Raw genomic sequence first — 26,944 nt, forward strand, 5'->3', positions numbered from 1 at the left:
GAGTATGACTATGTCAGGCTGTTGGTTGGCTAGTCTGTGGGACAGCTCTCCCAATTTTGGCACAAGTCCCCAGATGTTGGTGAAGAGCACTTTCCATGACTGGGCTGCGTGAGCCATTGTCGTGTCCGTACCTGGTGCTGAGGTTGAAGCCGGGTGCTCCATCCGGTTTTATTCTTATTGTTTATCGTAGCGTCTATTTTTTTACAACTGAGTGACTTGCTCGGCGATTTCAGAGGGCAGTAAGAGTTAACCACATTGCTGTGGGTCTGGAGTCACATATAGGCCAGACCGGGTAAGGACGGCAGATTTCCTTCCCTAAAGGACATTAGTGAACCAGACGGGTTTTTACGACAATCCGACAGTTTCATGACACTGGCTTTTTATTCAGTATCTGCGTTTATTACCCAGTCAGTATCTGTGTGTATTCCCCAGTCAGTATCTGTGTGTATTCCCCAGTCAGTATCTGTGTGTATTCCCCAGTCAGTACCTGTGTGTATTCCCCAGTCAGTATCTGTGTGTATTCCCCAGTCAGTATCTGTGTGTATTACCAAGTTAGTATCTGTGTGTATTCCCCAGTCAGTATCTGTGTGTATTCCCCAGTCAGTATCTGTGTGTATTCCCCAGTCAGTATCTGTGTGTATGCCCCAGTCAGTATCTGTGTGTATTCCCCAGTCAGTATCTGTGTGTATTACCAAGTTAGTATCTGTGTGTATTCCCCAGTCAGTATCTGTGTGTATTCCCCAGTCAGGATCTGTGTGTATTCCCCAGTCAGTATTTGTGTGCATTCCCCAGTCAATATTTATGTGTATTCCCCAGTCAATATCTGTGTGTATTCCCCAGTCAGTATCTGTGTGTATTCCCCAGTCAGTATCTGTGTGTATTCCCCAGTCAGTATCTGTGTGTATTCCTCAGTCAGTATCTGTGTGTATTCCCCAGTCAGTATCTGTGTGTATTCCCCAGTCAGTATCTGTGTGTATTCCCCAGTCAGTATCTGTGTGTATTCCCCAGTCAGTGTCTGTGTGTATTACCAAGTTAGTATCTGTGTTTATTCCCCAGTCAGTATCTGTGTGTATTCCCCAGTCAGTATCTGTGTGTATTCCCCAGTCAATATCTGTGTGTATTCCCCAGTCAGTATCTGTCTGTATTCCCCAGTCAGTATCTGTCTGTATTCCCCAGTCTGTATCTGTGTGTATTACCCAGTCAGTATCTGTGTGTATTCCCCAGTCAGTATCTGTGCGTATTCCCCAGTCAATAGCTGTGTGTATTCCCCAGTCAGTATCTGTGTGTATTCCAGTCAGTATCTGTGTGTATTCCCCAGTCAGGATCTGTGTGTATTCCCCAGTCAGTATCTGTGTGTATTCCCCAGTCAGTATCTGTGTGTATTCCCCAGTCAGTATGTGTGTATTACCAAGTCAGTATCTGTCTGTATTCCTCAGTCAGTATCTGTGTGTATTCCCCAGTCTGTATCTGTGTGTATTCCCCAGTCAGTATCTGTGTGTATTCCCCAGTCAGTATCTGTGTGTATTCCCCAGTCAGTATCTGTGTGTATTCCCCAGTCAGTATCTGTGTGTATTCCCCAGTCAGTATCTGTGTGTATTCCCCAGTCAGTATGTGTGTATTACCAAGTCAGTATCTGTCTGTATTCCTCAGTCAGTATCTGTGTGTATTCCCCAGTCTGTATCTGTGTGTATTCCCCAGTCAGTATCTGTGTGTATTCCTCAGTCAGTATCTGTGTGTATTGCCCAGTCAGTATCTGTGTGTATTGCCCAGTCAGTATCTGTGTGTATTCCCCAGTCAGTATCTGTGTGTATTCCTCAGTCAGTATCTGTGTGTATTCCCCAGTCAGTATCTGTGTGTATTCCTCAGTCAGTATCTGTGTGTATTCCCCAGTCAGTATCTGTGTGTATTCCCCAGTCAGTATCTGTGTGTATTCCCCAGTCAGTATCTGTATGTATTCCCCAGTCAGTATCTGTGTGTATTACCAAGTCAGTATCTGTCTGTATTCCCCAGTGAGTATCTGTTTGTATTACTATGTCAGTATCTGTGTGTATTCCCCAGTCAGTATCTGTGTGTATTCCTCAGTCAGTATCTGTGTGTATTCCCCAGTCAGTATCTGTGTGTATTCCCCAGTCAGTATCTGTGTGTATTCCCCAGTCAGTATCTGTATGTATTCCCCAGTCAGTATCTGTGTGTATTACCAAGTCAGTATCTGTCTGTATTCCCCAGTGAGTATCTGTTTGTATTACTATGTCAGTATCTGTGTGTATTCCCCAGTCAGTATCTGTGTGTATTTCCCAGTCAGTATCTGTCTGTATTCCCCAGTGAGTATCTGTTTGTATTACTATGTCAGTATCTGTGTGTATTCCCCAGTCAGTATCTGTGTGTATTCCTCAGTCAGTATCTGTGTGTATTCCCCAGTCAGTATCTGTGTGTATTCCCCAGTCAGTATGTGTGTGTATTCCCCAGTCAGTATCTGTATGTATTCCCCAGTCAGTATCTGTGTGTATTACCAAGTCAGTATCTGTCTGTATTCCCCAGTGAGTATCTGTTTGTATTACTATGTCAGTATCTGTGTGTATTCCCCAGTCAGTATCTGTGTGTATTTCCCAGTCAGTATCTGCCTGTATTCCCCAGTCAATATCGGTGTATGACATAAATCGTGCCATTTACAGGAAACTCTCGATTTACCGGCACCTAAATAACCGGAACTCTCTGTTAACCGGCAAAATTCAGGAGTAGGTTCAGGTAAGTTTTACTTCATATTTGTGGCCGTTCCTGGATCTGTGGCCGTGTAACCGGGGTTCCTGCACCTGTTGCTATGCAACAGGGATGCCTGGATCTGTGGCCGGGGTTCCTGCACCTGTTGCCATGCAACAGGGATGCCTGGATCTGTGGCCATGTACGGGGCTCTCATACCTTTTACTATATCTCTCTGTGATCCGGACTTTTTGATAAACCGGCACCACGCCGGTCCCGTCGGTGCCGGATAAAAAAGAGTTTCCTGTATGTAGAAAGGACTTATGAAATATACTGGGCGGCCTGCTGGTGGCGCTGTCCAGGGAGAGTATAAATACTCGGGCACGGGCCCAGCTTGCTCAGGGACATTTTGTAAACAGGAACTAGTGAAGGATAACTAGACTTCCATGTTGCGAAACAGTCGATTAAAGCCTTGTTTAATACTCTGACCAAGTGCCTAGTAGTTTTCTTACGTCAATTTAATCGACTGTTTGCTGCTCCACGCTCTGAGTGGTTTTGGGAATAGACGGCTACGACTCAAACGGTAGAAAGGAACCAGAGGTAGTAATCAATCCATCATGGAGAAACTACTCCGACCCGCCCGTCTTGATCTGGACCCGAATTCACCTACAACAGCTAAGGTATGGAAACACTGGTATCGTACCTTCAGCAACTTCCTCAGGGTGCGTGGTGAGAATGTTCCTGATAAGTTAGAGATACTTGCCAATTATGTATCCCCTCATGTGTTTGACTATATCGAAGACTGTGTAGACTATAACTCCGCTATCCAAATACTACAGCAACTATACGTTAAGGCCCCAAACGAAATTTTTGCTCGGCATCTACTGGCCACAACTCGACAACAACCCGGGGTATCACTTGACGAATTCCTTCAAAAGCTTCGCAGGCTCAGCAAGGATTGTAATCTCAAAGCTGTCTCAGCTGAGCAGTACCAGGAGGAGCTAATTCGTGATTCCTTTATTAATGGAATTGAGTCTCCTTTCATATGCCAGCGTCTGTTGGAGAACAAAACCCTCAAGTTACAAGCTGCCTATGACCAGGCATGTTCTCTGGACTTAGCAACAAAAAATGCAGCTGCCTATGACCAGGCATGTTCTCTGGACTTAGCAAAAAGAAATGCAGATGCCTATCTTTTACCGCATGCACGGACTGCTGCTGTCACTTTTGGTGACTCCTCCAATAGGCCTCGGGCAGAAGCCCTCACTGATGACTACTCTATCCTAGCCGATGACGACCCTACCCTAGAAGCCCTCACTGATGACGACCCTGCCCTAGTGGTATTTTGGCAATCTGGAAGGAAGTGTTTCTTCTGTGGAGGTGCGTTCCATTATAGGAAATTTTGTCCTGCTCGTAACGCAACCTGCAGTCATTGCAGTAAGAAAGATCACTTTTCTAAGGTATGTCAGTCAAGAGCCTCTGTTAGTAAGAAAGGTCACTTTTCGAAAGTATACCGGTCAAGAGCCCCTGTTAGTTTTGCAGCTGCTATCTATAAAACTGCTCCTCCCCCAAGAGCCACTACTAAGGTTACAGCTGCTATCTATAAAACTGCTCCTCCCCCAAGAGCCATTACTAAAGTTACAACTGTCAAGGGTAAAACTGCTACTCCTCCCATCACAGCTGTTTTCCCCAAAGCCTGTCTCATGCAGCCACGAAGGTTTCGGTAAATGGACACATTTTGAGTGCACTAATCGACTCATGCAGCTCTGACAGCTTCATCAGTGAGCAGGCTGTCAGTAAGTTAAAACTGCGTATTTACCCCTCAGACAGGGAAATTGCAATGGCTCTGACGACACTGACCACCAACACTTCCGGCTTTTGTCTTATCGACCTTATTCTCAATGGCCGCACTTATTCCTCCTCCTGGCTCGGGGTGCTCAAAAACCTATGCAGTGATGTGCTCCTGGGACAGGATTTCCAGAAACAACACAAAAGACTCACTTTTGAGTTTGGAGGGTCAAAACCAGAGCTTACTATTTCCAAATTACTGTTTTGCGCGCTTTCGGCGGCTTCGCTCGACAAACCCTCCTTGTTTGCCAATCTTTCCCCCCGATGTAAGCCCATAGTCACTAAATCACGACGTTTCAGCCAAGATGATCGATCCTTTATCGAGGCAGAAATCTCTCGCCTTCTAGCTGATGGTATCATTGAGCCATGTTCATCTTCCTGGCGGGCTCAAGTCGTTGTTGTTAAAAATCCTCTGAAGCAACACAAGAAACATCTTTGCATCGATTACTCGCAAACTATTAACCAGTATACCGACCTGGATGCCTACCCACTACCACGCATCGATGACATGGTCAATAACCTTGCCAACTACAAGGTATTTTCAACTTTTGACTTAAAGAGCGCATACCATCAAGTACCGTTAAAGAACTCTGACAAAAAGTATACGGCCTTTGAGGCCAATGGTCGGCTTTACCAGTTTCGTCGCCTTCTATTTGGGGTCACCAATGGGGTGGCCGTCTTCCAACGGGCAATGGACAGCCTAGTCAAACAGGAGAACTTAACGGACACTTTTCCATATCTGGATAATATCACCATTGCTGGTCATGATCAGAAGGAGCACGATGCCAACCTCCAAAATGTCTTGACATTCTCCGTCGTCGCAACTTAACCTTAAATGAGTCCAAATCTGTGAAATCAGTACCATCAGTCAACATCCTTGGCTACTGGGTGGGCAATGGTGTCATCAAACTGGATCCGGAGCGACTTCATCCGCTTCAGGAGCTCCCTCCTCCTACGAATCTCGGCTCTCTTCGTTGGGCACTCGGCATGATCGCCTATTATGCGAAGTGGAGACCCCACTTTTCCGACAAGATCCAGCCCCTGCTTCATGCAAAGTAATTTCTGTTGAAGGCAACGGCTATTTCAGCTTTCAACCTCCTCAAGCGACAACTGGAAAAAGCCACACTTCGTTTCATCGATGAAAATCTCCCTTTTGTGGTCAAGTGCGATGCATCAGAGGTGGCGATCTCGGCTACCTTGAATCAAGGTGGTCGACCCGTTGCATTTCTGTCCAGAACTTTGCAGGGTAGCGAGCTCCATTATCCTCCTGTCGAGAAGGAGGCTATGGCCATCATCGAAGCTGTACGTAAATGGAGTCATTTTCTCGCTCGTCGCCATTTCACGCTTATAACCGATCAGCGCTCCATGGCCTTTATGCTGGATAACAGGAAACACACTAAGATCAAGAATAACAAAATACAGCTCTGGAGGATGGAATTGGCCGCCTTTGGCTACAGCATACATTATCGACCCGGCAAAGAGAATGTGGCCCCGGATACCCTCACGTGTGCATTCTGCTCTTCCATGTCAACTTCGACTCTTGCGGATCTTCACACTGACTTATGCCATCCTGGCGTTACCCATATGTTACACTTTGTGCGATCTAAAAATCTCCCATTTTCTATGGAAGATATGAGAAAAACATGCTCCACTTGTAGAATTTGTGCGGAATTAAAACCGCAATTCTCCCGTCTGTCGGATGGCTCGCTCATACACGCTACACAGCCTATGCAGCAACTCAGCATTGACTTTAAAGGGCCACTGCCTTCCTCAACGCGAAACACCTACTTACTTACTATGGTGGACGAATATTCACGCTTTCCCTTTGCTTTCCCCTGTCCCAATATGCTTACTTCCACAGTGATCAAATGCCTCGATCAGGTCTTTTCCCTTTGCGGTATGGCTAACTTCATCCACTCTGATCAGGGTCCCTCCTTCATGTCAAGCGAACTCAAAAGTTATCTTTCCCAACGGGGAATCACCACAAGTAGAACGACACCGTATCATCCTATTGGAAACGGACAGGTTGAGAGATACAACGCTATCACTTGGAATGCTGTTCGTCTTGCGCTGAGGTCACACAACCTACCAGACCAGCAGTGGGAAACGATGCTCCCTGACACGTTGCATTCCATCAGGTCTCTTCTTTCTACATCCACCAACGCTACTCCTCACAAACGATTCTTCGGGTTCCAGCGTCGCTCCACTCATGGGACATCCCTACCATCATGGTTGGCAGCTCCTGGCCCCGTGCTGCTCCGAAGATTCGTCCGATCCTCTAAGAGTGATCCCCTCGTCGACGAAGTGGAACTGACGGATGTCAATCCCACGTACGCATACGTGCGGTGCCCTGATGGCCGGGAATCTGCAGTGTCACTCCGGGATCTGGCTCCCTGCCCAACCGGTCCCACGGACCCAATCGATAGTGGGATCCGTATTAATGACGCCGATACCCTGCGCTCCTCTGAGGATGACGCCCTACCCGGGATGTCAAGGGGTCTGCCAGCTATTCCGCCGGAACAACCCGGGAACAGAGTGCTCCCCGCGGGATGGCCACCCGAAGCCAGGACGCCGGTCAGTCACTGACTACTGGGCAGGGTGAAGCCAGCTCTGTGCCGGTGGGGGCCCGCACCCGGAGTCACGATCTCCCCAGTCCCCCTCAGGTCGGTCAAGGCGACACGGACTCTGCCAGCCTGCTGGTACGAACTAATCGACTCAGGGACCAAAACACAGTCCGAGGAGACGTGCCTTCCGGCCACCAACAGATATCCAAACGCAGCCGGAGCCACGATCTCCCCAGTCTCCCTCGGGTCGATCAAAGCGACACGGACTCTGCCAGCCCGCTGGTATGAACTAAGTGACCCAGGGACCAAAACACAGTCTGAAGAGACGTGCCTTCCGGCCACCGACGGATATCCAAACGGCTGCGTCTATTGTTAGTCCGTCTAATTCGGTAGCAAGAAGCCGCCGGACTTCCAATCTTTCAGGCGGGAAGAATGACATAAATCGTGCCATTTATGTAGAAAGCACTTATGAAATACACTGGGCGGCCTGCTGGTGGCGCTGTCCAGGGAGAGTATAAATACTCTGTCACGGGCCCAGCTTGTGCAGGGACATTTTGTAAACAGGAACTAGTGAAGGATAACTAGACTTCCATGTTGTGAAACAGTCGATTAAAGCCTTGTTTAATACTCTGACCAAGTGCCTAGTAGTTTTCTTACATCAGTGTGTATTCCTGTCAGTATCTGTATGTATTTCCCAGTCAGTATCTGCGTGTATTCCCCAGTCAGTACCTGTGTGTATTCCCCAGTCAGTATCTGTGTGTATTCCCCAGTCAGTATCAGTGTGTATTCCTGTCAGTATCTGTGTGTATTCCTCAGTCAGTATCTGTGTGTATTCCCCAGTCAGTATCTGTGTGTATTCCCCAGTCAGTATCTGTGTGTATTCCCCAGTCAGTATCTGTGTGTATTCCCCAGTCAGTATCTGTGTGTATTCCCCAGTCAGTATCTGTGTGTATTCCCCAGTCAGTATCTGTGTGTATTCCCCAGTCAGTATCTGTGTGTATTCCCCAGTCAGTATCTGTGTGTATTCCCCAGTCAGTATCTGTGTGTATTCCCCAGTCAGTATCTGTGTGTATTCCCCAGTCAGTATCTGTGTGTATTCCCCAGTCAGTATCTGTGTGTATTCCCCAGTCAGTATCTGTGTGTATTCCCCAGTCAGTATCTGTGTGTATTCCCCAGTCAGTATCTGTGTGTATTCCCCAGTCAGTATCTGTGTGTATTCCCCAGTCAATATCTGTGTGTATTCCCCAGTCAGTATCTGTGTGTATTCCCCAGTCAATATCTGTGTGTATTCCCCAGTCAGTATCTGTCTGTATTCCCCAGTCAGCATCTGTCTGTATTCCCCAGTCAGTATCTGTGTGTATTCCCCAGTCAGTATCTGTGTGTATTCCCCAGTCAATATCTGTGTGTATTCCCCAGTCAGTATCTGTGTGTATTCCTCAGTCCGTATCTGTGTATATTCCCCAGTCCGTATCTGTGTGTATTCCCCAGTCAGTATCTGTGTGTATTCCCCAGTCAATATCTGTGTGTATTCCCCAGTCAGTATCTGTGTGTATTCCTCAGTCCGTATCTGTGTATATTCCCCAGTCCGTATCTGTGTGTATTCCCCAGTCAGTATCTGTGTGTATTCCCCAGTCAGTATCTGTGTGTATTCCCCAGTCAGTATCTGTGTGTATTCCCCAGTCAGTATCTGTGTGTATTCCCCAGTCAGTATCTGTGTGTATTCCCCAGTCAGTATCTGTGTGTATTCCCCAGTCAGTATCTGTGTGTATTCCCCAGTCAGTATCTGTGTGTATTCCCCAGTCAGTATCTGTGTGTATTCCCCAGTCAATATCTGTGTGTATTCCCCAGTCAGTATCTGTCTGTATTCCCCAGTCAGTATCTGTGTGTATTCCCCAGTCAGTATCTGTCTGTATTCCCCAGTCAATATCTGTGTGTATTCCCCAGTCAGTATCTGTGTGTATTCCTCAGTCAGTATCTGTGTGTATTCCCCAGTCAATATCTGTGTGTATTCCCCAGTCAGTATCTGTCTGTATTCCCCAGTCAGTATCTGTCTGTATTCCCCAGTCAGTATCTGTGTGTATTCCCCAGTCAGTATCTGTGTGTATTCCCCAGTCAATATCTGTGTGTATTCCCCAGTCAGTATCTGTGTGTATTCCTCAGTCCGTATCTGTGTCTATTCCCCAGTCCGTATCTGTGTGTATTCCCCAGTCAGTATCTGTGTATATTCCCCAGTCAGTATCTGTGTGTATTCCTCAGTCAGTATCTGTGTGTATTACTTAGTCAGTTTCAGTGTGTATTAACCCAGTCAGTATTGGTATATTTTACTCTCCAATTAGTGTCTATTAACCGCATAATAAAATTAACAATTGATCTAGCATCAACTCCCATTGGGGAAGAGGGTTCCAAACTGTTACCATCCTTTATGTGTAGACGTGTTTCCTAACTTCACTCCTGAAAGGTCAGGCTCTAACCTTTAGGCACTGTCCCCCAGTCCGAGATTCCCCAACCAACGGAAATCGTTTCTATCTACCCTTAATATCTTGAAAACTTCGATAAAATCACCCGTTAATCTTCTAAACTCCAGGGAACACAACCCTAGTTTGTGTAATCTCTCCTCGTAACATAACCCCTGGATTCCAGGTATCTTTCTGGTAAACCTACGCTGCACTCCCTCCAAAGCCAATCTATCCTTCCTAAGGTCTGGTGCCCAGAACTGCTCACAGTGCTCCAGGTGTGGTCTAACTGTGTTGTTAGAGGCAATGATTGCACTAGGATGAGGGTGAGTGTGAGGGGTGGCTAGTGAGATGGGGAAGTGTTAATGTAGATAGAGAGGGATGGGTGGAGGTGCAAGGTAAGTTGGTGTGAGTAAGGATGTGCAGGAGTAGGGTAGGGAAGGCAGAGTGATGGGGATGGGATGAGAGGCACAGCAGGATGAGGTTGAGTGTGGCTTTGCAATAACATTTCGTGATCTACTGAGATCATTGAACGGTTTGTGCCACTGCAGCCTGGTCCTCCTAACAACATCCCTGCTTGTGTCCTCCTGTGCAATGTGCAACCAGGCCGCGTTGGTGTGCTGAGGAGGTCTCTTCCGCCCTTGGAAGGAAAGAAAATCTGCCTGCGTGCTTATGCAGGGAGTCATGCTAAAGCCTGGGAGCGCGTGTCCACCTTTGTGCAGTGCTTGTCTGTGTTTGCAGCACCTCAATGCTGCAGAACACTGAAAGCACAACTGTCAAAATGAATGCGGCCATGGTCTATCATTTTACCCATTAACAGATTTGCCCAGTTTACTGTGGACAGTCTCTGCCTCATCGCGTTGAAGTCAGCCTCACCTAAATCTAGAATCTTAGTAGCTGTTTCGCCTTTCTCCCTTTCAAACATAACGTTAAACTCGATCATATTATAATCGCTATCAAATAAATGTTCATGCACAGTTAGGCTGTTAACTAAATCTGGCTCATTGCTCAGTATTAAATCTAATATACCCTGCCCCCTTGTTGGTTCTAGGACATAATGTTGCAGAAAACTGTCCTGAAGACACTCAAAAAACTTGCTACTTTTCAGACATGAGCTTGTTTGCTTATCCCAATCTATATGGAAGTTAAAACCTCCCATTAAAACCACTCTGCCTTTACTACATGCTTGTCTAATCTCTGCATTTATACATTCTGCCACTTCGCAGCTGCTACCAGGGGGGCCAAAACACAACTCCCACGACAGTCTTCAATCCTTTTCTATTTCTTAGTTCTACCCATAAAGTCTCCACTTCCTGCTTACCTCTTGTCATATCCTCTCTTATTGAAGTGATTTCATCCTTAATCACTAAGGCGACTCCTCCCCCACTACCAGTTTCCCTATCCTTCCTGTAGACCTTATAACCTGGTATATTTAGTTCCCAGTATTGACCGTCTTGCAGCTATGTCTCAGTAATGGCTACCATGTTGTATCCTCTAAGTTGAATTAATATCAGAGTGTGCTACTCCCCAGTAATTTTTGGAGTTTATTACTACCCAGTCAGTATTGGTACATTTTACTGACAGTTAGTATCAGTGTGTATTCCAATAATGCACAGCGATACTGACTGCGGGGGTGATGGAAAACACATTTATACTGACTGAGGGTAATACACTCTGGTACTGACTTGGTAATAACCATCAGCCCTGACTGGGGAGTAATAAACAACTATACTGGTTACAAAATAGAAAAGCAGAATAATTTTTAAATGGTGAGGGATTGGGAAATGTTGGTATTCAGAGGGACCTGGGTGTCCTTGTACACGAATCACGGAAAGTTAACATGCAGGTACAGCAAGCAATTAGGAAAGTAAATGGTATGTTAGCCTATATTACAAAAGGATTGGAGTATAAGAGTTATCTTACTGCAATTATACAGGGCCCTGGTGAGGCCACACCTGGAGTATTGTGCACAGTTTCGGTCTCCTTACCTAAGGAAGGATATACTTACCATAGAGGGAGTGCAACAAAGGTTCACCAGATTGGTTCCTGGGATGGGGGGATTGTCCTATGGAATGCGATTGAGTTTCCCCTGGCTGGGGAGTCTAGAACCAGGGGTCACAGTCTCAGAATAAGGGGGCGGCCATTTACGACTGAGATAAGGAAAAATGTATTCACTCAAAGAGTTGTGAATCTTTGGAATTCTCTACGCCAGAGAGCTCTGGATGTTCAGTCGTTGAGTATATTCAAGACTGAGATCGATAGATTTTTGGATTACTAAGGGAATGAAGAGATATGGGGATAGGGCAGGAAAATAGAGTTGAGGTAGAAGATCAGCCCTGATCTTATTGAATGGTGGAGAAGTCGCGAGGGGCTGAATGGCCTACTGCTGCTCCTATTTCTTATATTCTTACATTCTTGTTACTACCCAGGCAGTATTGGTGTGCATTACTCAGTCGGTATCGATGAATATTACACCAGTCAGTATTAAGCTGTAGTAATGCCACTATTCAGTATAGGGGTAGATTTGTCCCCATTCAGTGTAGGTGTGAATTACTCCCCAGTCAGTATTGGTGTGTGCATTACTCAGACAGTATTAGTGTGTATAAGCCCCAGTCTGCACTTTTTTTTTTTACCTTGCCCTCATTAGTCTTTGTAAGTCTAAAGTTGCTCTCTTGCGCTGTGGGTATGTTCCTGGGTGATGTGTTTTAGCTGGTGATTTACCTGTCTCTGGCGCTGCAGCCTTTTCCTCGGCAGGTTTCTCCTCGGCAGCCGGTGCCTCGCCAGCTTTCTCCTCGCTAGGTTTCTCCTCGCTAGGCTTCTCCTCGGCAGCTGGTGCCTCTGCGGTCTTTTCTGGTGGAGGAGAGGCCGCTGAAGGCAGTGCAATATAACAGTGAGTATCTGTATATATAACTACACTAAATGTAAGACCACAGTGTCATAAACCTATCTCTATCTATATAACGTCCTGTAAGTTAGATTCATCAATGTCTATTTAATAAACAGTGCAGGGTCTGCATATATAATAGTCAGTGTCCGATTAATATACTAGTCGGTGTCCGATTAATATACTAGTCGGTGTCTGATTAATATACCACACGGTGTCTGATTAATATACCAGTCAATGTCTGATTAATATACCAGTCAGTGTCTGATTAATATACCAGTCAGTGTCTGATTAATATACCAGTCAGTGTCTGATTAATATACCAGTCAATGTCTGATTAATATACCAGTCAATGTCTGATTAATATACCAGTCAGTGTCTGATTAATATACCAGTCAGTGTCTGATTAATATACCAGTCAATGTCTGATTAATATACCAGTCAGTGTCTGATTAATATACCAGTCAGTGTCTGATTAATGTACCTGTCAGTGTCTGATTAATATACCAGTCAATGTCTGATTAATCTACCAGTCAATGTCTGATTAATATACCAGTCAATGTCTGATTAATATACTAGTCAGTGTCTGATTAATATACCAGTCAATGTCTGATTAATATACCAGTCAGTGTCTGATTAATATACCAGTCAATGTCTGATTAATATACCAGTCAGTGTCTGATTAATATACCAGTCAGTGTCTGATTAATATATCAGTCAATATCTGATTAATATACCAGTCAGTGTCTGATTAATATTCCAGTCAATGTCTGATTAATATGCCAGTCAGTGTCTGATTAATATACCAGTCAGTGTCTGATTAATATACCAGTCAGTGTCTGATTAATATACCAGTCAATGTCTGATTAATATTCCAGTCCATGTCTGATTAATATGCCAGTCAGTGTCTGATTAATATACCAGTCAATGTCTGATTAATATACCAGTCAGTGTGATTAATATACCAGTCAGTGTCTGATTAATATACCAGTCAATGTCTGATTAATATACCAGTCAGTGTGATTAATATACCAGTCAATGTCTGATTAATATACCAGTCAATGTCTGATTAATATACCAGTCAGTGTCTGATTAATATACCAGTCAGTGTCTGATTAATATACCAGTCAGTGTCTGATTAATATACCAGTCAGTGTCTGATTAATGTACCCGTCAGTGTCTGATTAATATACCAGTCAATGTCTGATTAATATACCAGTCAGTGTCTGATTAATATACCAGTCAATGTCTGATTAATATACTAGTCAGTGTCTGATTAATATACCAGTCAATGTCTGATTAATATACCAGTCAGTGTCTGATTAATATACCAGTCAGTGTGATTAATATACCAGTCAATGTCTGATTAATATACCAGTCAATGTCTGATTAATATACCAGTCAATGTCTGATTAATATACCAGTCAGTGTCTGATTAATATACCAGTCAGTGTCTGATTAATATATCAGTCAATATCTGATTAATATACCAGTCAGTGTCTGATTAATATTCCAGTCAATGTCTGATTAATATGCCAGTCAGTGTCTGATTAATATACCAGTCAGTGTCTGATTAATATACCAGTCAGTGTCTGATTAATATACCAGTCAATGTCTGATTAATATTCCAGTCCATGTCTGATTAATATGCCAGTCAGTGTCTGATTAATATACCAGTCAATGTCTGATTAATATACCGGTCAGTGTGATTAATATACCAGCCAGTGACTGATTAATATTCCAGTCAATTGCTGATTAATATGCCAGTCAGTGTCTGATTAATATTCCAGTCAGTGTCTGATTAATATACTAGTGAATGTCTGATTAATATACCAGTCAGTGTCTCATTAATATACCAGTCAATGTCTGATTAATATACCAGTCAATGTCTGATTAATATTCCAGTCAATGTCTGATTAATATGCCAGTCAGTGTCTGATTAATATGCCAGTCAGTGTCTGATTAATATACCAGTCTTTGTCTGATTAATATACCAGTCAATGTCTGATTAATATACCAGTCAGTGTCTGATTAATATACCAGTCAATGTCTGATTAATATACCAGTCAATGTCTGATTAATATACCAGTCAATGTCTGATTACTATACCAGTCGGTGTCTGATTAATATACCAGTCAATGTCTGATAAATATACCAGTCAATGTCTGATTAATATACCAGTCAGTGTCTGATTAATAATCCAGTCAGTGTCTGATTAACATACCAGTCAACGTCCGATTAATATACCAGCCAACGTCCGATTATAATATCAGTCAATATCTGATTAATATACCAGTCAGTGTGATTAATATACCAGTCAGTGTCTGATTAATATACCAGTCAGTGTCTGATTAATATACCAGTCAATGTCTGATTAATATACCAGTCAATATCTGATTAATATACCAGTCAGTGTCTGATTAATATACCAGTCAATGTCTGATTAATATACCAATCAGTGTGTGATTAATATACCAGTCAATGTCTGATTAATATACCAGTCAATGTCTGATTAATATACCAGTCAATGTCTGATTAATATATCAGTCAGTGTGTGATTAATACACCAGTCAATGTCTGATTAATATACCAGTCAATGTCTGATTAATATACCAGTTGGTATCTGATTAATATACCAGTCAGTGTGATTAATATACCAGTCAATGTCTGATTAATATACCAATCAAGGTCTGATTAATATACCAGTCAGCATGATTAATATGCCAGTCAGTGTTATTAATATACCAGTCAATGTCTGATTAATATACCAGTCAGTGTGATTAATATACCAGTCAATGTCTGATTAATATACCAGTCAATGTCTGATTAATATACCAGTCAGTGTCTGATTAATATACCAGTCAATGTCTGATTAATATACCAGTCAAGGTCTGATTAATATACCAGTCAATATCTGATTAATACACCAGTCAATGTCTGATTAATATACCAGTCGGTGTCTTATTAATATACCAGTCGGTGTGGGATTAATAGACCAGTTGGTGTCTGATTAAAATACCTGTCGGTGTCTGATTAATATACCAATCAATGTCTGATTAATATGGCTCTTTTTCACAGGCCATTGTCGAGAGCGGTGGGAGCAGAGACTCAGTGAGTATTTAAACACACGTTCACGGGCTTTTTTTCACAGGCTTACCAATCTCGCAGACCGGCGGCGGCGTTCCAGAGCCACGTCACGATTCAAAACATGACGCGGGCAGGAGGAAGCAGCTGATTGGGTGAGTACTTATACTACTCTATAGTTTGACAGTTAAGGTTCATAGTTTATAAAGTTTAGAAGGTCTTAATTTTATGGTTATAGTTTCTAAGGTCTCTGTTGTGTAGCGGGGAGTGCTAGGAAACAAGGGCCCTTGAGTATATCACTTAATTGTAGTATAATTGGTGGTATTGATTTAATTTAAATTAATTAAAGGGTAAGTCATGGCAGCAAAGCTCGGCCCCGTTTCATGCTCCTCCTGCACTATGTGGGAAATCAGGAACACTTCCTGTGTCCCTGACGACCATGTGCGCGGGAAGTGTATCCAGCTGCAGCTACTGGCAGACCGCATTGCGGCGCTGGAGCTGCGAATGGATACATACTGGAGCATTCACGATGCTGAGGACGTCGTGAATATCATGTTTAATCAGTTGGTCACACCGCAGGTAAAGGCTGCACAGGCAGGAAGGGAATGAGTGAACGCCAGGCAGAGTAGTAGGTGCAGGCAGGTACTGCAGGGGTCCCCTGTGGCCATCCCCCTCTCAAACAGATATACCGCTTTGGATATTGTTGGGGAGGATGACTTATCGGGGGAAGGCAGCAGCAACCAACTTCCTGGCACCATGGGTGGTTGTGCTGCATGGGCATGGGACGGGAGGAAAAAGAGCGAGAGAGCTATAGTGATAGGGGATTCTATTGTAAGGGGAATAGATAGGCGTTTCTGCGGCCGCAAATGAGACTCCAGGATAGTATGTTGCCTCCCTGGTGCAAGGGTCAAGGATGTCTCGGAGCGGCTGCAGGGCATTCTGGATGGAGAGGGTGAACAGCCAGTTGTCATGGTGCATATAGGTACCAACGATATAGGTAAAAAATGGGATGAGGTCCTAAAAGCTGAATATAGGGAGTTAGGAGGTAAATTAAAAAATAGGACCTCAAAGGTAGTAATCTCAGGATTGCTACCAGTGCCACGTGCTAGTCAGAGTAGAAAGAGAAGGATACTTCAGATGAATATGTGGCTAGAAGAATGGTGCAAGGGGGAGGGATTCAAATTCCTGGGGCATTGGAACCGGTTCTGGGGGAGGTGGGACCAGTACGAACTGGACGGTTTGCACCTGGGCAGGACCGGGACCGATGTCCTAGGGGGAGTGTTTGCTAGTGCTGTTGGGGAGGGTTTAAAATAAAATGGCAGGGGGTTGGGAACCTGTGCAGGGAGACAGAGGAAAGGGAGGCAAGGATAGAAGCAAAAGACAGGAAGGAGAAAAGCAAAAGTGGAAGTCAGAGAAATCAAGGGTGTAAATCAAACATGGCCGCAGTAAACAATAATTCTAAAAGGTCTAAGGCCTAGAAATTCAGTATCGCCACGTTTGGGGCGCTACAGTCGAGCGTGCGCTAAATTTAGCGCCCGGCGCAACTTAGCACCACCTTCAGCGAAATTGAGTTGCATTGCCCCAAGAGGTTGTTGCTGCGCTAAAGCAGGCGGTGCACGACTATCCTAAGGCGCTAAGCCGGCGAGCCGAGGCGCTACCACCGAGGGCGGGCGCAGCGCAGGTGCGGCCAGTTAGTGATTGCAGGCAGACATGCTGGCGCCGGTCACCTCTTAAAGGGGGAGGGTCGATTTGGCTAGCAGCCACGCCCTGCACATTGGAGCCCTGATTCTAGGCCTGGACAGACCTGCTGCAACATCGTTACGCCTACGACCATGGAGAGGGTCAGGGAGCGAGCGCAGCGCTTCAGTGAGGGGGCCCTGAAGGTTCTGGTTGGTACAGTGGAGCGCAGGCGACCTATCCTCTTTCCTGACAGTGGCAGGAGGCCGCTGCCCAACGAATATAGAAAAGCTTGGAGGGAGGTGGCACACACAGAGTGACCTCCAGCAGCATGGTACCTAGGACCCCAACGCAATGCAGGGAGAAGTTCAACGACCTCACTCGGGTTGTCAGGGTGAGCACCCTTTCCAGTATCCTCTTCATCCCTGCATGTGCACCTCACTTTATGGCCAAAGGGTCCTGAAAGCCCCAATGCCCAGCCCTCATCCAACACCTATGGGCCTCTCATGAAAATCTCATGCACATTCATCACTTTACACACTGTATGGGCTATTTGACCATGGGAGGCAGTGCAGCCAAGATCAGGGCTTGACACTGTCAGGGCTATTCCACCATGGGAGGCAGTGCGGCCAAGATCAGGGCTTGATACTGTCAGGGCTATTCCACCATGGGAGGCAGTGCAGCCAAGATCAGGGCTTGCCACTGTCAGGGCTATTCCACCATGGGAGGCAGTGCAGCCAAGATCAGGGCTTCACACTGTCAGGGCTGTTCCACCATGGGAGGCAGTGCACCCAAGATCAGGGCTTCACACTGTACTCAGAGCCCGTCCTTTCTCTTGCAGGGCAAGCTGGCCCACAATAGGAGTCAGCGGCAACGGACTGGGGGAGGCCGTCCTGAACTTAAAGACCTCAGCGATTTGGAGCAGCGAGTGGAACGGATAATGGCAGGCCGGCTGATTGGCCCCGTCGCCACTGGAGATGCCGACCCCGTTCTGGACAGTAATGGTAAGGTCATCACCTTTTTGACCTCTCTCTTTCCACTTGTGCCTCACACCAGCATCCTTTGCCACTATCGAACCAATGCAGTGCATTGCAGCACTCATGCCTCCCTCGCTGCCGCCCTGTCCTCACGCTAAAGCAACTCTTGTACCTCCCTGCTTTCAGATGCTGATTCGCCAGGTGAGGAGGCGGGCCCTCAAGCTGCCACTGTGAGTGAATCGGAAGGCGAGGAGGAGGAAGAGGAAGCCGGAACATCAATGCCACCCTCAGCCGAGGCAGCCCATGGCCATGATGGGGACACGTCTTCCCTGGAGGGGAGCAGGGGGGAAGGGCCTGAGGAGGGTGAAGCCCCGGGGCCCAGCGGGCTGCAGCAACGTGGGGGGGTAGGGAAGCTCGGCGGCCTTCTCCCTGGAGGGTGAGTGTGGCCTCCAGCCCTGCTACAGCGAGTGCAGAGGAGGTGCGGCTCCTTGCTGAAATGGGCGCCCAGGCGCAGTGCAGGCACACTGAGCTCATGGCTGCAGTGGCAAGGATGCCTTACTCCATAGAGTCACTGGCAAGGAGTGTACAGGAATTCGGGGCAGCACAGGCAAGGAGTCTGCAGGACTTCAGGGCAGCACAGGCAAGGAGTCAGCAGGACGTCGGTGCAGCACAGGCAAGGAGTCTGCAGGACTTCGGTGCAGCGCAGGCGACTTCCAGCCAAGTGCTTAGTCATGCCATACAGTCACTGGCTGGTCTGATGCAGACACAGATCAGGGCCACACGAGCACTAACTGCTGCCACCCTCGCTGGAATTCGCCGGGGCCCTCGCCGTGCCGCAGCAGGCCAGCAGTCCAGCAGTCTGTGCTTCAGCAGATTGCTGCGCATGCTTCAGTGCTACCCCGTGCGAGTGCCAGTGTCTCGTCCGACCAGGGAGTGCCTGTGCTCTGTCAGGTTGGCAGCATTCCTGCTGCCAACACTGTCACTCCTCCACTGCAGCTGCCACCACCCGTAGGACAGACTGCTGCCGCCCAAGCAGAGTTGGAGCAGTCAGCAGCCGGGCCCTCCAGGTCCAGAGCTGGTCCAGGCCGTCCCCCAAGGGCATCTGCCGACTCACTATCTGACCCTCAGCAGCCTTCCCCCAGCCTTGCTGCAGCCACTGGGGTCCCATTGCGGAGGAGCTGTGCTGCATGCTGCACAACCTGGCTATCCGCAGGACTCAGCCACTGCCAGCAGACATTGGAGGACCACCAGAGGAGGAGGAGGAGAAGGAGGAGGAGCACCAAGACGGGAGGGAGACACAAAGTGCAAGGGCCGTCCGTCAGCGACTTATTGCAAGTCGGTTCTAGGCCCCCTCTCAGGGAATGGCTTGTGCCATTGAAACAACATGAATGGACCCGCTCCGCAAACCCTGAGCTGGTCAAGGCAACAAATAGTTCAAAGAGCAAACATGCACAATCTGCATAAAGACAATTATTTATTTAACAAACTCTGTGCCCATCCCGCATGACAAACAAATACAGAGAAACCCCCCAAAAAAACAGTCAGACACATAACTGGCTCTCACAACCTGGCGACAATGAACAAAAGAGTTAAACAAAAATGACCATGATCCTCGGCCTTCACAAAAAAAAAAACAACATTTTGCCACACCTCCTACTTTTTGGCCTGCGAGGGTGATCTGCCTCGCTTGCGATATTGGCCCCTACCCGCCCTGCAGCTCCTCCACAATGTGACCCCAGTGGCTGCAGCAAGGCTGGGGGAAGGCTGCTGAGGGTCAGATAGTGAGTCGGCAGATGCCCTTGAGGGACGGCCTGGACTAGCTCTGGACCTGGAGGGCCCGGCTGCTGACTGCTCCAACTCTGCATGGGCGGCAGCAGTCTGTCCTACGGGTGGTGGCAGCTGCAGTGGAGGAGTGAAAGTGTTGACAGCAGGAATGCTGCCAACCTGACAGAGCACAGGCACTCCCTGGTCGGACGAGACACTGGCACTCGCACGGGGCAGCACTGAAGCATGCGCAGCAATCTGCTGAAGCACAGACTGCTGGCCTGCTGCGGCGCGGCGAGGGCCCCGGCGAATCCTGCCCGATCCAGCGAGGGTGGCAGCAGTTAGTGCTCGTGTGGCCCTGATCTGTGTCTGCATCAGACCAGCCAGTGACTGCACGGCACGACTAAGCACTTGGCTGGAAGCCGCCTGTGCTGCACCGAAGTCCTGCAGACTCCTTGCCTGTGCTGCCCCGAATTCCTGTACACTCCTTGCCAGTGACTCTATGGAGTCAGGCATCCTTGCCACTGCAGCCATGAGCTCAGTGTGCCTGCGCTCAGCCTGGGCGCCCATTTCAGCGAGGAGACGCACCTCCTCTGCGCTCACTGTAGCAGGGCTGGAGGCCACACTCTCCCTCCAGGGAGAAGGCCACCGAGCTTCCCTACCCACCCCCCCCGCGTTGCTGCAGCCCGCTGGGCCCCGGAGCTTCACCCTCTTCAGACCCTTCCTCCCTGCTCCCCTCCAGGGAAGACGTGTCCCCATCATGGCCATGGGCTGCCTCGGCTGAGGGTGGCACTGATGATCCGGCTTCCTCTTCCTCCTCCTCGCCTTCCGATTCACTCACAGTGGCAGCTTGAGGGCCCGCCTCCTCACCTGGCGAATCAGCATCTGAAAGTAGGGCAGTACAAGAGTTGCTTTAGCGTGAGGACCGGGCGGCAGCGAGGGAGGCATGAGTGCTGCTGTACACTGCATTGGTTCGATAGTGGCAAAGGATGCTGGTGTGAGGCACAAGTGGAAAGAGAGAGGTCAAAAAGGTGATGACCTTATCATTGCTGTCCAGAACGGGGTCGGCATCTCCTGTGGCGACGGGGCCAATCAGCCGGCCTGCCATTATCCGTTCCACTCGCTGCTCCAGATCGCTGAGGTCTTTAAGTTCAGGGCGGCCTCCCCCGGTCCGTTGCTGCTGCCTCCTGTTATGGGCCAGCTTGCCCTGCAAGAGAAAGGACGGACTCTGAGTACAGTGTGAAGCCCTGATCTTGGCTGCACTGCCTCCCATGGCGGAATAGCCCTGACAGTGTCAAGCCCTGATCTTGTGTGCACTGCCTCCCATGGCAGGGGAGTCCAGAACCAGGGGTCATAGTCTAAGGATAAGGGGTAAGCCATTTAGGACTGAGATGAGGAGGAATTTCTTCACCCAGAGAATGGTGAACCTGTGGAATTCTCTGCCACAGAGGGCAGTAGAGGCCAGTTCATTAAATATATTCAAGAAGGAGTTGGATATATTTCTTAAGGCTAAAGGGATCAAGGGATATGGGGAGAAGGCAGGGACAGGGTACTGAATTTGGATGCTCAGCCATGATCTCATTGAATGGCGGAGCAGGCTCGAGGGGCCAAATGGCCTACTCCTGCTCCTATCTTCTATGTTTCTATGATGGAATAGCCCTGACAGTGTGTAAAGTGGTGAATCTGCATGTGAGTTTCATGAGAGGCCCATAGGTGTTGGATGAGGGCTGGGCATTGGGGCTTTCCGGACCCTTTGGCCATAAAGTGAGGTGCACATGCAGGGATGAAGAGGATACTGGAAAGGGTGCTCACCCTGACAACCCGAGTGAGGTCGTTGAACTTCTTCCTGCATTGCATTGGGGTCCTAGGTACCATGCTGCTGGAGGTCACTCTGTGTGCCACCTCCCTCCAAGCTTTTCTATATTCGTTGGGCAGCGGCCCCCTTTAAGAGGTGACCGGCGCCAGCGTGTCTGCCTGCAATCGCTAACTGGCCGCACCTGCGCTGCGCCCGCCCTCAGTGGTAGCGCCTCGGCTCGCCAGCTTAGCGCCTTAGGATAGTCGTGCACCGCCTGCTTTAGCGCAGCAACAACCTCTTGGGGCGATGCAACTCAATTTCGCTGAGGGTTGCGCTAAGTTGCTAAATTTAGCGCACGCTCGACTCTAGCGCCCCAAACGTGGCGATACTGAATTTCTAGGCCTCAGTGTCTGTATATACCAGTCAGTGTCTGTATATACTAGTCAGTGTCTGTATATATACCAGTCAGTGTTCGTATATATACCGGTCAGTGTCCGTATATACCAGTCAGTGTCTGTATACACCAGTCAATGTCTGTATATATGCCTGTTAGTTTGTGTATATATACAAGTCAGTGTCCATATATATACCAGTAAGTGCCTGTATATATACCAGTCAGTGCCCATATAGACAGACTGTGGCCTAGAAATTCAGTTGGCTTTGCGCCCAGTTTTCGCCCAAAGAGGGCTTTTGCGCCACTTGCTAAACTTTCCCCGATATTCAGCGGTGCGGTAATGGTGGCGTTAGCTAGTAGCGCTGCGCCGCCACCGATGACGTCATCGGTATGCGCAGTGCCCCGCTACCGACCCGCTACCGGCCCGACCGCCATATTGAGTTGCGGCCGCCTCTTCCGCGGCGGCCGCAAACAGCGACCAGAAAACGGGGCCTACCTGATGCGGTAGTGGGGTGAGTTAAGGCGGATGTGCGGCCGGCCGCTTTTTCGGCGGCCGCCTGCCCGCACCTCCTTCCCCGGCCTCGTCCACCACCCCCCCCGCGGCATTGCCGGCTGTTTTCCAGGAGCCCGGCACTTCTCCGTGGTGCCGGGTTCATTTGCCGGCACTAGCGAGCGGCGATCTCGCTGTTGCAGGCACCTCCCCCTTAAGAGAGGGAGGAAGGCCTGCAGTACCGCAGCCTGCCGCTCCGCAGCAGGTGGCGCTGCGGCACTTAGCGCGCCGATATTCAGTTTCAGCGCCCCAAGCGGGGGCGCCGAAACCCTTGATTTGCGGCCGGCTTCGACTTGGGGCGCTGAAAGTGAATTTCCGGCGGGCGCAAGTGGCTCCGCGCGCAGCGGTAATTTCTGGGCGCAAGCGAGCTGGCCGCCCCAAAGTCAATTTCTACCCCTGTGTGTCTGTCACAGACACAGACAGACAGACAGACACAGACACAGACACACACACACACAGAGGTACGCACACACACACACACACACACATATTGACAAACAGACACGTACAGAGAGACACACAGACACACACACAGAGAAACACACACAGACACACACTCAGACACACAGTCACACACACACAGAGACAGACACGCACACACAGACATGCACGCACACACAGACACATACACAGACACACACACAGACACACACACAGACAGACACACACTTACAGACACACACACAGACAAGCACTCAGACACACAGACATGCACACACGCAGACATACACACACTCACAGACACACACACACAGACACACACACACACACACAGACACACGCAGACACACACACACAAACACACACAAACTCATACACACAGACACACACACAGACACACACTCACACTTGCAGACACACACACACACAGACATGCACACACAGACACATGCACACACACAGGCACACAGACACACAGACACACGCAGACACGCAGACACACACACAGACACACACAGACACACACACACACACACACAGATTCGCACAGTAAATATACACAAAGAGGGATATATGCACACCCAGGCACAGGCATAGATATATACACCGAGATCCATCCACAGATATGCAAACAAGTACAGACACAGGTAAACATATATACAGTCACACATGTACAGATACAAGCTTATGCACGCTGTGGCTCAGTGGGTGGTGTCTGAGTCAGAAGGTTGTGGGTTCAAGTCCCACTCCAGTGACTTGAGCACAAAAATCTAGGCTGACACTCCAGTGCAGTACTGAGGGAGTGCTGCACTGTCGGAGGTGCCGTCTTTCGGATGAGATGTTAAACCGAGGCCCCGTCTGCTCCCTCAGGAGAACATAAAAGATTCCATGGCGCTATTTCTAAGAAGAGCAGGGGAGTTATCCCCGGTGTCCTGGCCAATATTTATCCCTCATTCAACATCACTAAAACAGATTATCTGGTCATTATCACATTGCTGTTTATGGGAGCTTGCTGTGCGCAAATTGGCTGCCGCGTTTCCTACATTACAACAGTGACTCCACTTCAAAAGTGTTTCATTGGCTGTTAGGCACTTTGTGACATCCTGAGGTCATGAAAGGTGCTATAGAAATGCAAGTCTTTCTTTCTTTCTATAGATACACACTATATACACAGGTAAACATATACTAGAGGAATGGTGCAGGGGGGAGGGATTCAAGTTCCTGGGACATTGGAACCGGTTCTGGGGGAGGCGGGACCAGTTCAAACCGGACGGTTTGCACCTGGGCAGGGCCGGGACCGACGTCCTAGGGGGAGTGTTTGCTAGTGCTCTGGGGGAGGGTTTAAACTAAAATGGCAGGGGGTTGGGAACCTGAACAGGGGGACAGAGGAAAGGGAAACAAGGATAAAAGCAAAAGATAGGAAGGAGAAAAACAAAAGTGGCAGTCAGAGAAATCAACGGTTTAAATCAAACATGGCCACAGTAAATAATAATTCTAATAGGTCTAAGAGCGTTAAAAAAACAAGCCTGAATTGTGTCTTAATGCAAGGAACATTTGGAATAAGGTGGATGAATTAGCTGCACAAATAAAGGTAAACGAATATGATTTGATTGGGATTACGGAAACATGGCTCCAGGGTGGCCAAGGTTGGGAACTCAACATCCAGGAGTATTCGATATTCAGGAAAGATAGGCAAAAAGGAAAGGGAGGTGGGATAGCATTGCTGGTTAAAGAAGTGATTAACACAATTGTAAGGAAGGATATTAGCTCTGATGATGTGGAATCTGTATGGGTAGAACTGAGAAATACCAAGGGGCAGAAAACGTTAGTGGGAGTGGTATATAGACCTCCAAACAGTAATGCAGAGGTTGGGGATGGCATTAAAAGGGAAATTAGAGAAGCGTGCAATAAGGGCACAGCAGTCATCATGGGTGACTTTAATCTACATATAGATTGGGCTAACCAAATTAGTAACAATACTGTGGAGGAGGAATTCCGGGAGTGTTTACGGGATGGTTTCCTGGACCAATATGTCGAGGAACCAACCAGAGATCAGGCCATCTTAGACTGGGTATTATGTAATGAGAAAGAATTAATTAGCAATCTTGTTGTACGAAGCCCGTTGGGTCGGAGCGATCATAATATGATAGAATTCTTCATTAAGATGGAGAATGAAGTAGTTGACTCAGAGACTAGGGTCCTGAATTTAAATAAAGGAAACTATGATGGTCTGAGGCACGAGTTGGGTAGGATTGATTGGGGAATGTCACTCAAAGGGTTGACGGTGGATAGGGAATGGCAAGCATTCAAAGACTGCATGGATGAACTACAGAAATTGTTCATCCCAGTATGGCATAAAAATAAAACAAAAAAGGTGACTCAATTGTGGCTAACAAGGGAAATTAGGGATAGCATAAGATCCAAGGAGAGGACATATAAATTGGCCAGAAAAAGCAGTAAACCTGAGGATTGGGAGCAGTTTAGGATTCAACAAAGGAGGACAAAGGGATTAATTAAGAAGGGGAAAATAGAAAATGAGAGTAAGCTTGCAGAGAACATAAAAACTGACTATAAAAGCTTTTATAGGTATGTGAAGAGAAAAAGATTGGTGAAGTCAAACGTAGGTCCCTTGCAGTCAGAATCAGGGGAATTTATAATGGGTAACAAAGAAATGGCAGACCATTTAAATACATATTTTGGTTCTGTCTTCACAAAGGAGGACACAAATAACCTCCCAGAGATGTTGGGGAACATAGGGTCTGATGAAGGGGAGGAACTGAAAGAAATCATTATTTGTAAAGAAATGGTGTTAAGGAAATTGATGGGACTGAAGGCCGATAAATCCCCAGGGCCTGATAATCTACATCTTAGGGTACTTAAGGAAGTGGCCCTAGAAATAGTAGATGCATTGCTGATCATCTTCCAACATTCGATGGAATCTGGAACAGTACCCATGGATTGGAGGGTAGCTAATGTTACCCCACTATTCAAAAAAGGTGGTAGAGAGAAAACGGGGAATTACAGACCGGTAAGCCTGACATCGGTAGTGGGGAAAATGCTAGAGTCCATTATAAAGGATGTAATAGCTGAGCACTTGGAAAACAGTGACAGGATCGGACAAAGTCAACATGGATTTACAAAAGGTAAATCGTGCTTGACTAATCTACTGGAATTTTTTGAGCAAGTAACTGGTAAAATAGATAAGGGAGAACCAGTGGATGTGGTATATTTGGACTTTCAGAAGGCTTTCGATAAGGTCCCGCATAAGAGGTTAGCGTGTAAAGTTAAGGCACATGGGATTGGGGGCAAGGTATTGACTTGGATAGAAAACTGTTTGGCAGTCAGAAAGCAAAGAGTTGGAATAAACGGGTCTTTTTCCGAGTGGCAGGCAGTGACTAGTGGGATACCGCAGGGATCAGTCCTTGGACCCCAGCTATTCACAATATAAATTAATGATCTAGACGAGGGAACTAGATGTAATATCTCCAAATTTGCAGACGACACAAAGCTAGGTGGGCGCGTGTGCTGTGAGGAGGATGCCAAAAAACTCCAGGATGATTTGGACAGGTTGGGTGATTGGGCAGAAGCATGGCAGATGCAATATAACGTGGATAAATGTGAGGTTATCCACTTTGGTGGCAAAAACAGGAAGGCAGATTATTATCTGAATGGCAATAGATTGGGCGAAGGGGAAGTGCAACGAGACTTGGGTGTCCTTGTGCACCAGTCGCTGAAGGTAAGCATGCAGGTGCAGCAGGCGGTTAAGAAGGCAAATGGTATGTTGGCCTTCGCAGCGAGAGGCTTTGAGTACAGGAACAA

The 26,944-nt window shown here is 47.5% G+C and overlaps 1 protein-coding gene across 4 annotated transcripts in view; it reads right to left on the reverse strand.

The window, feature by feature from the left end:
- LOC147101891 (uncharacterized) overlaps positions 1 to 26,944 on the reverse strand; it is a 275,980-nt gene that overhangs the window by 22,599 nt on the left and 226,437 nt on the right. For all 4 annotated transcript variants that reach the window (XM_085965912.1, XM_085965910.1, XM_085965908.1 and 1 more), the window contains one exon: positions 12,281 to 12,427. In XM_085965912.1, coding sequence (XP_085822038.1) covers positions 12,281 to 12,427 — 147 coding nt within the window. The remainder of the gene's footprint in view (positions 1 to 12,280; positions 12,428 to 26,944) is intronic.

The sequence above is a fragment of the Somniosus microcephalus genome, chromosome 23, assembly GCF_052327205.1.
Source record: "Somniosus microcephalus isolate GS21.2 chromosome 23, FLI_Smic_1.0, whole genome shotgun sequence".
NCBI classification, from domain to species: domain Eukaryota; kingdom Metazoa; phylum Chordata; class Chondrichthyes; order Squaliformes; family Somniosidae; genus Somniosus; species Somniosus microcephalus.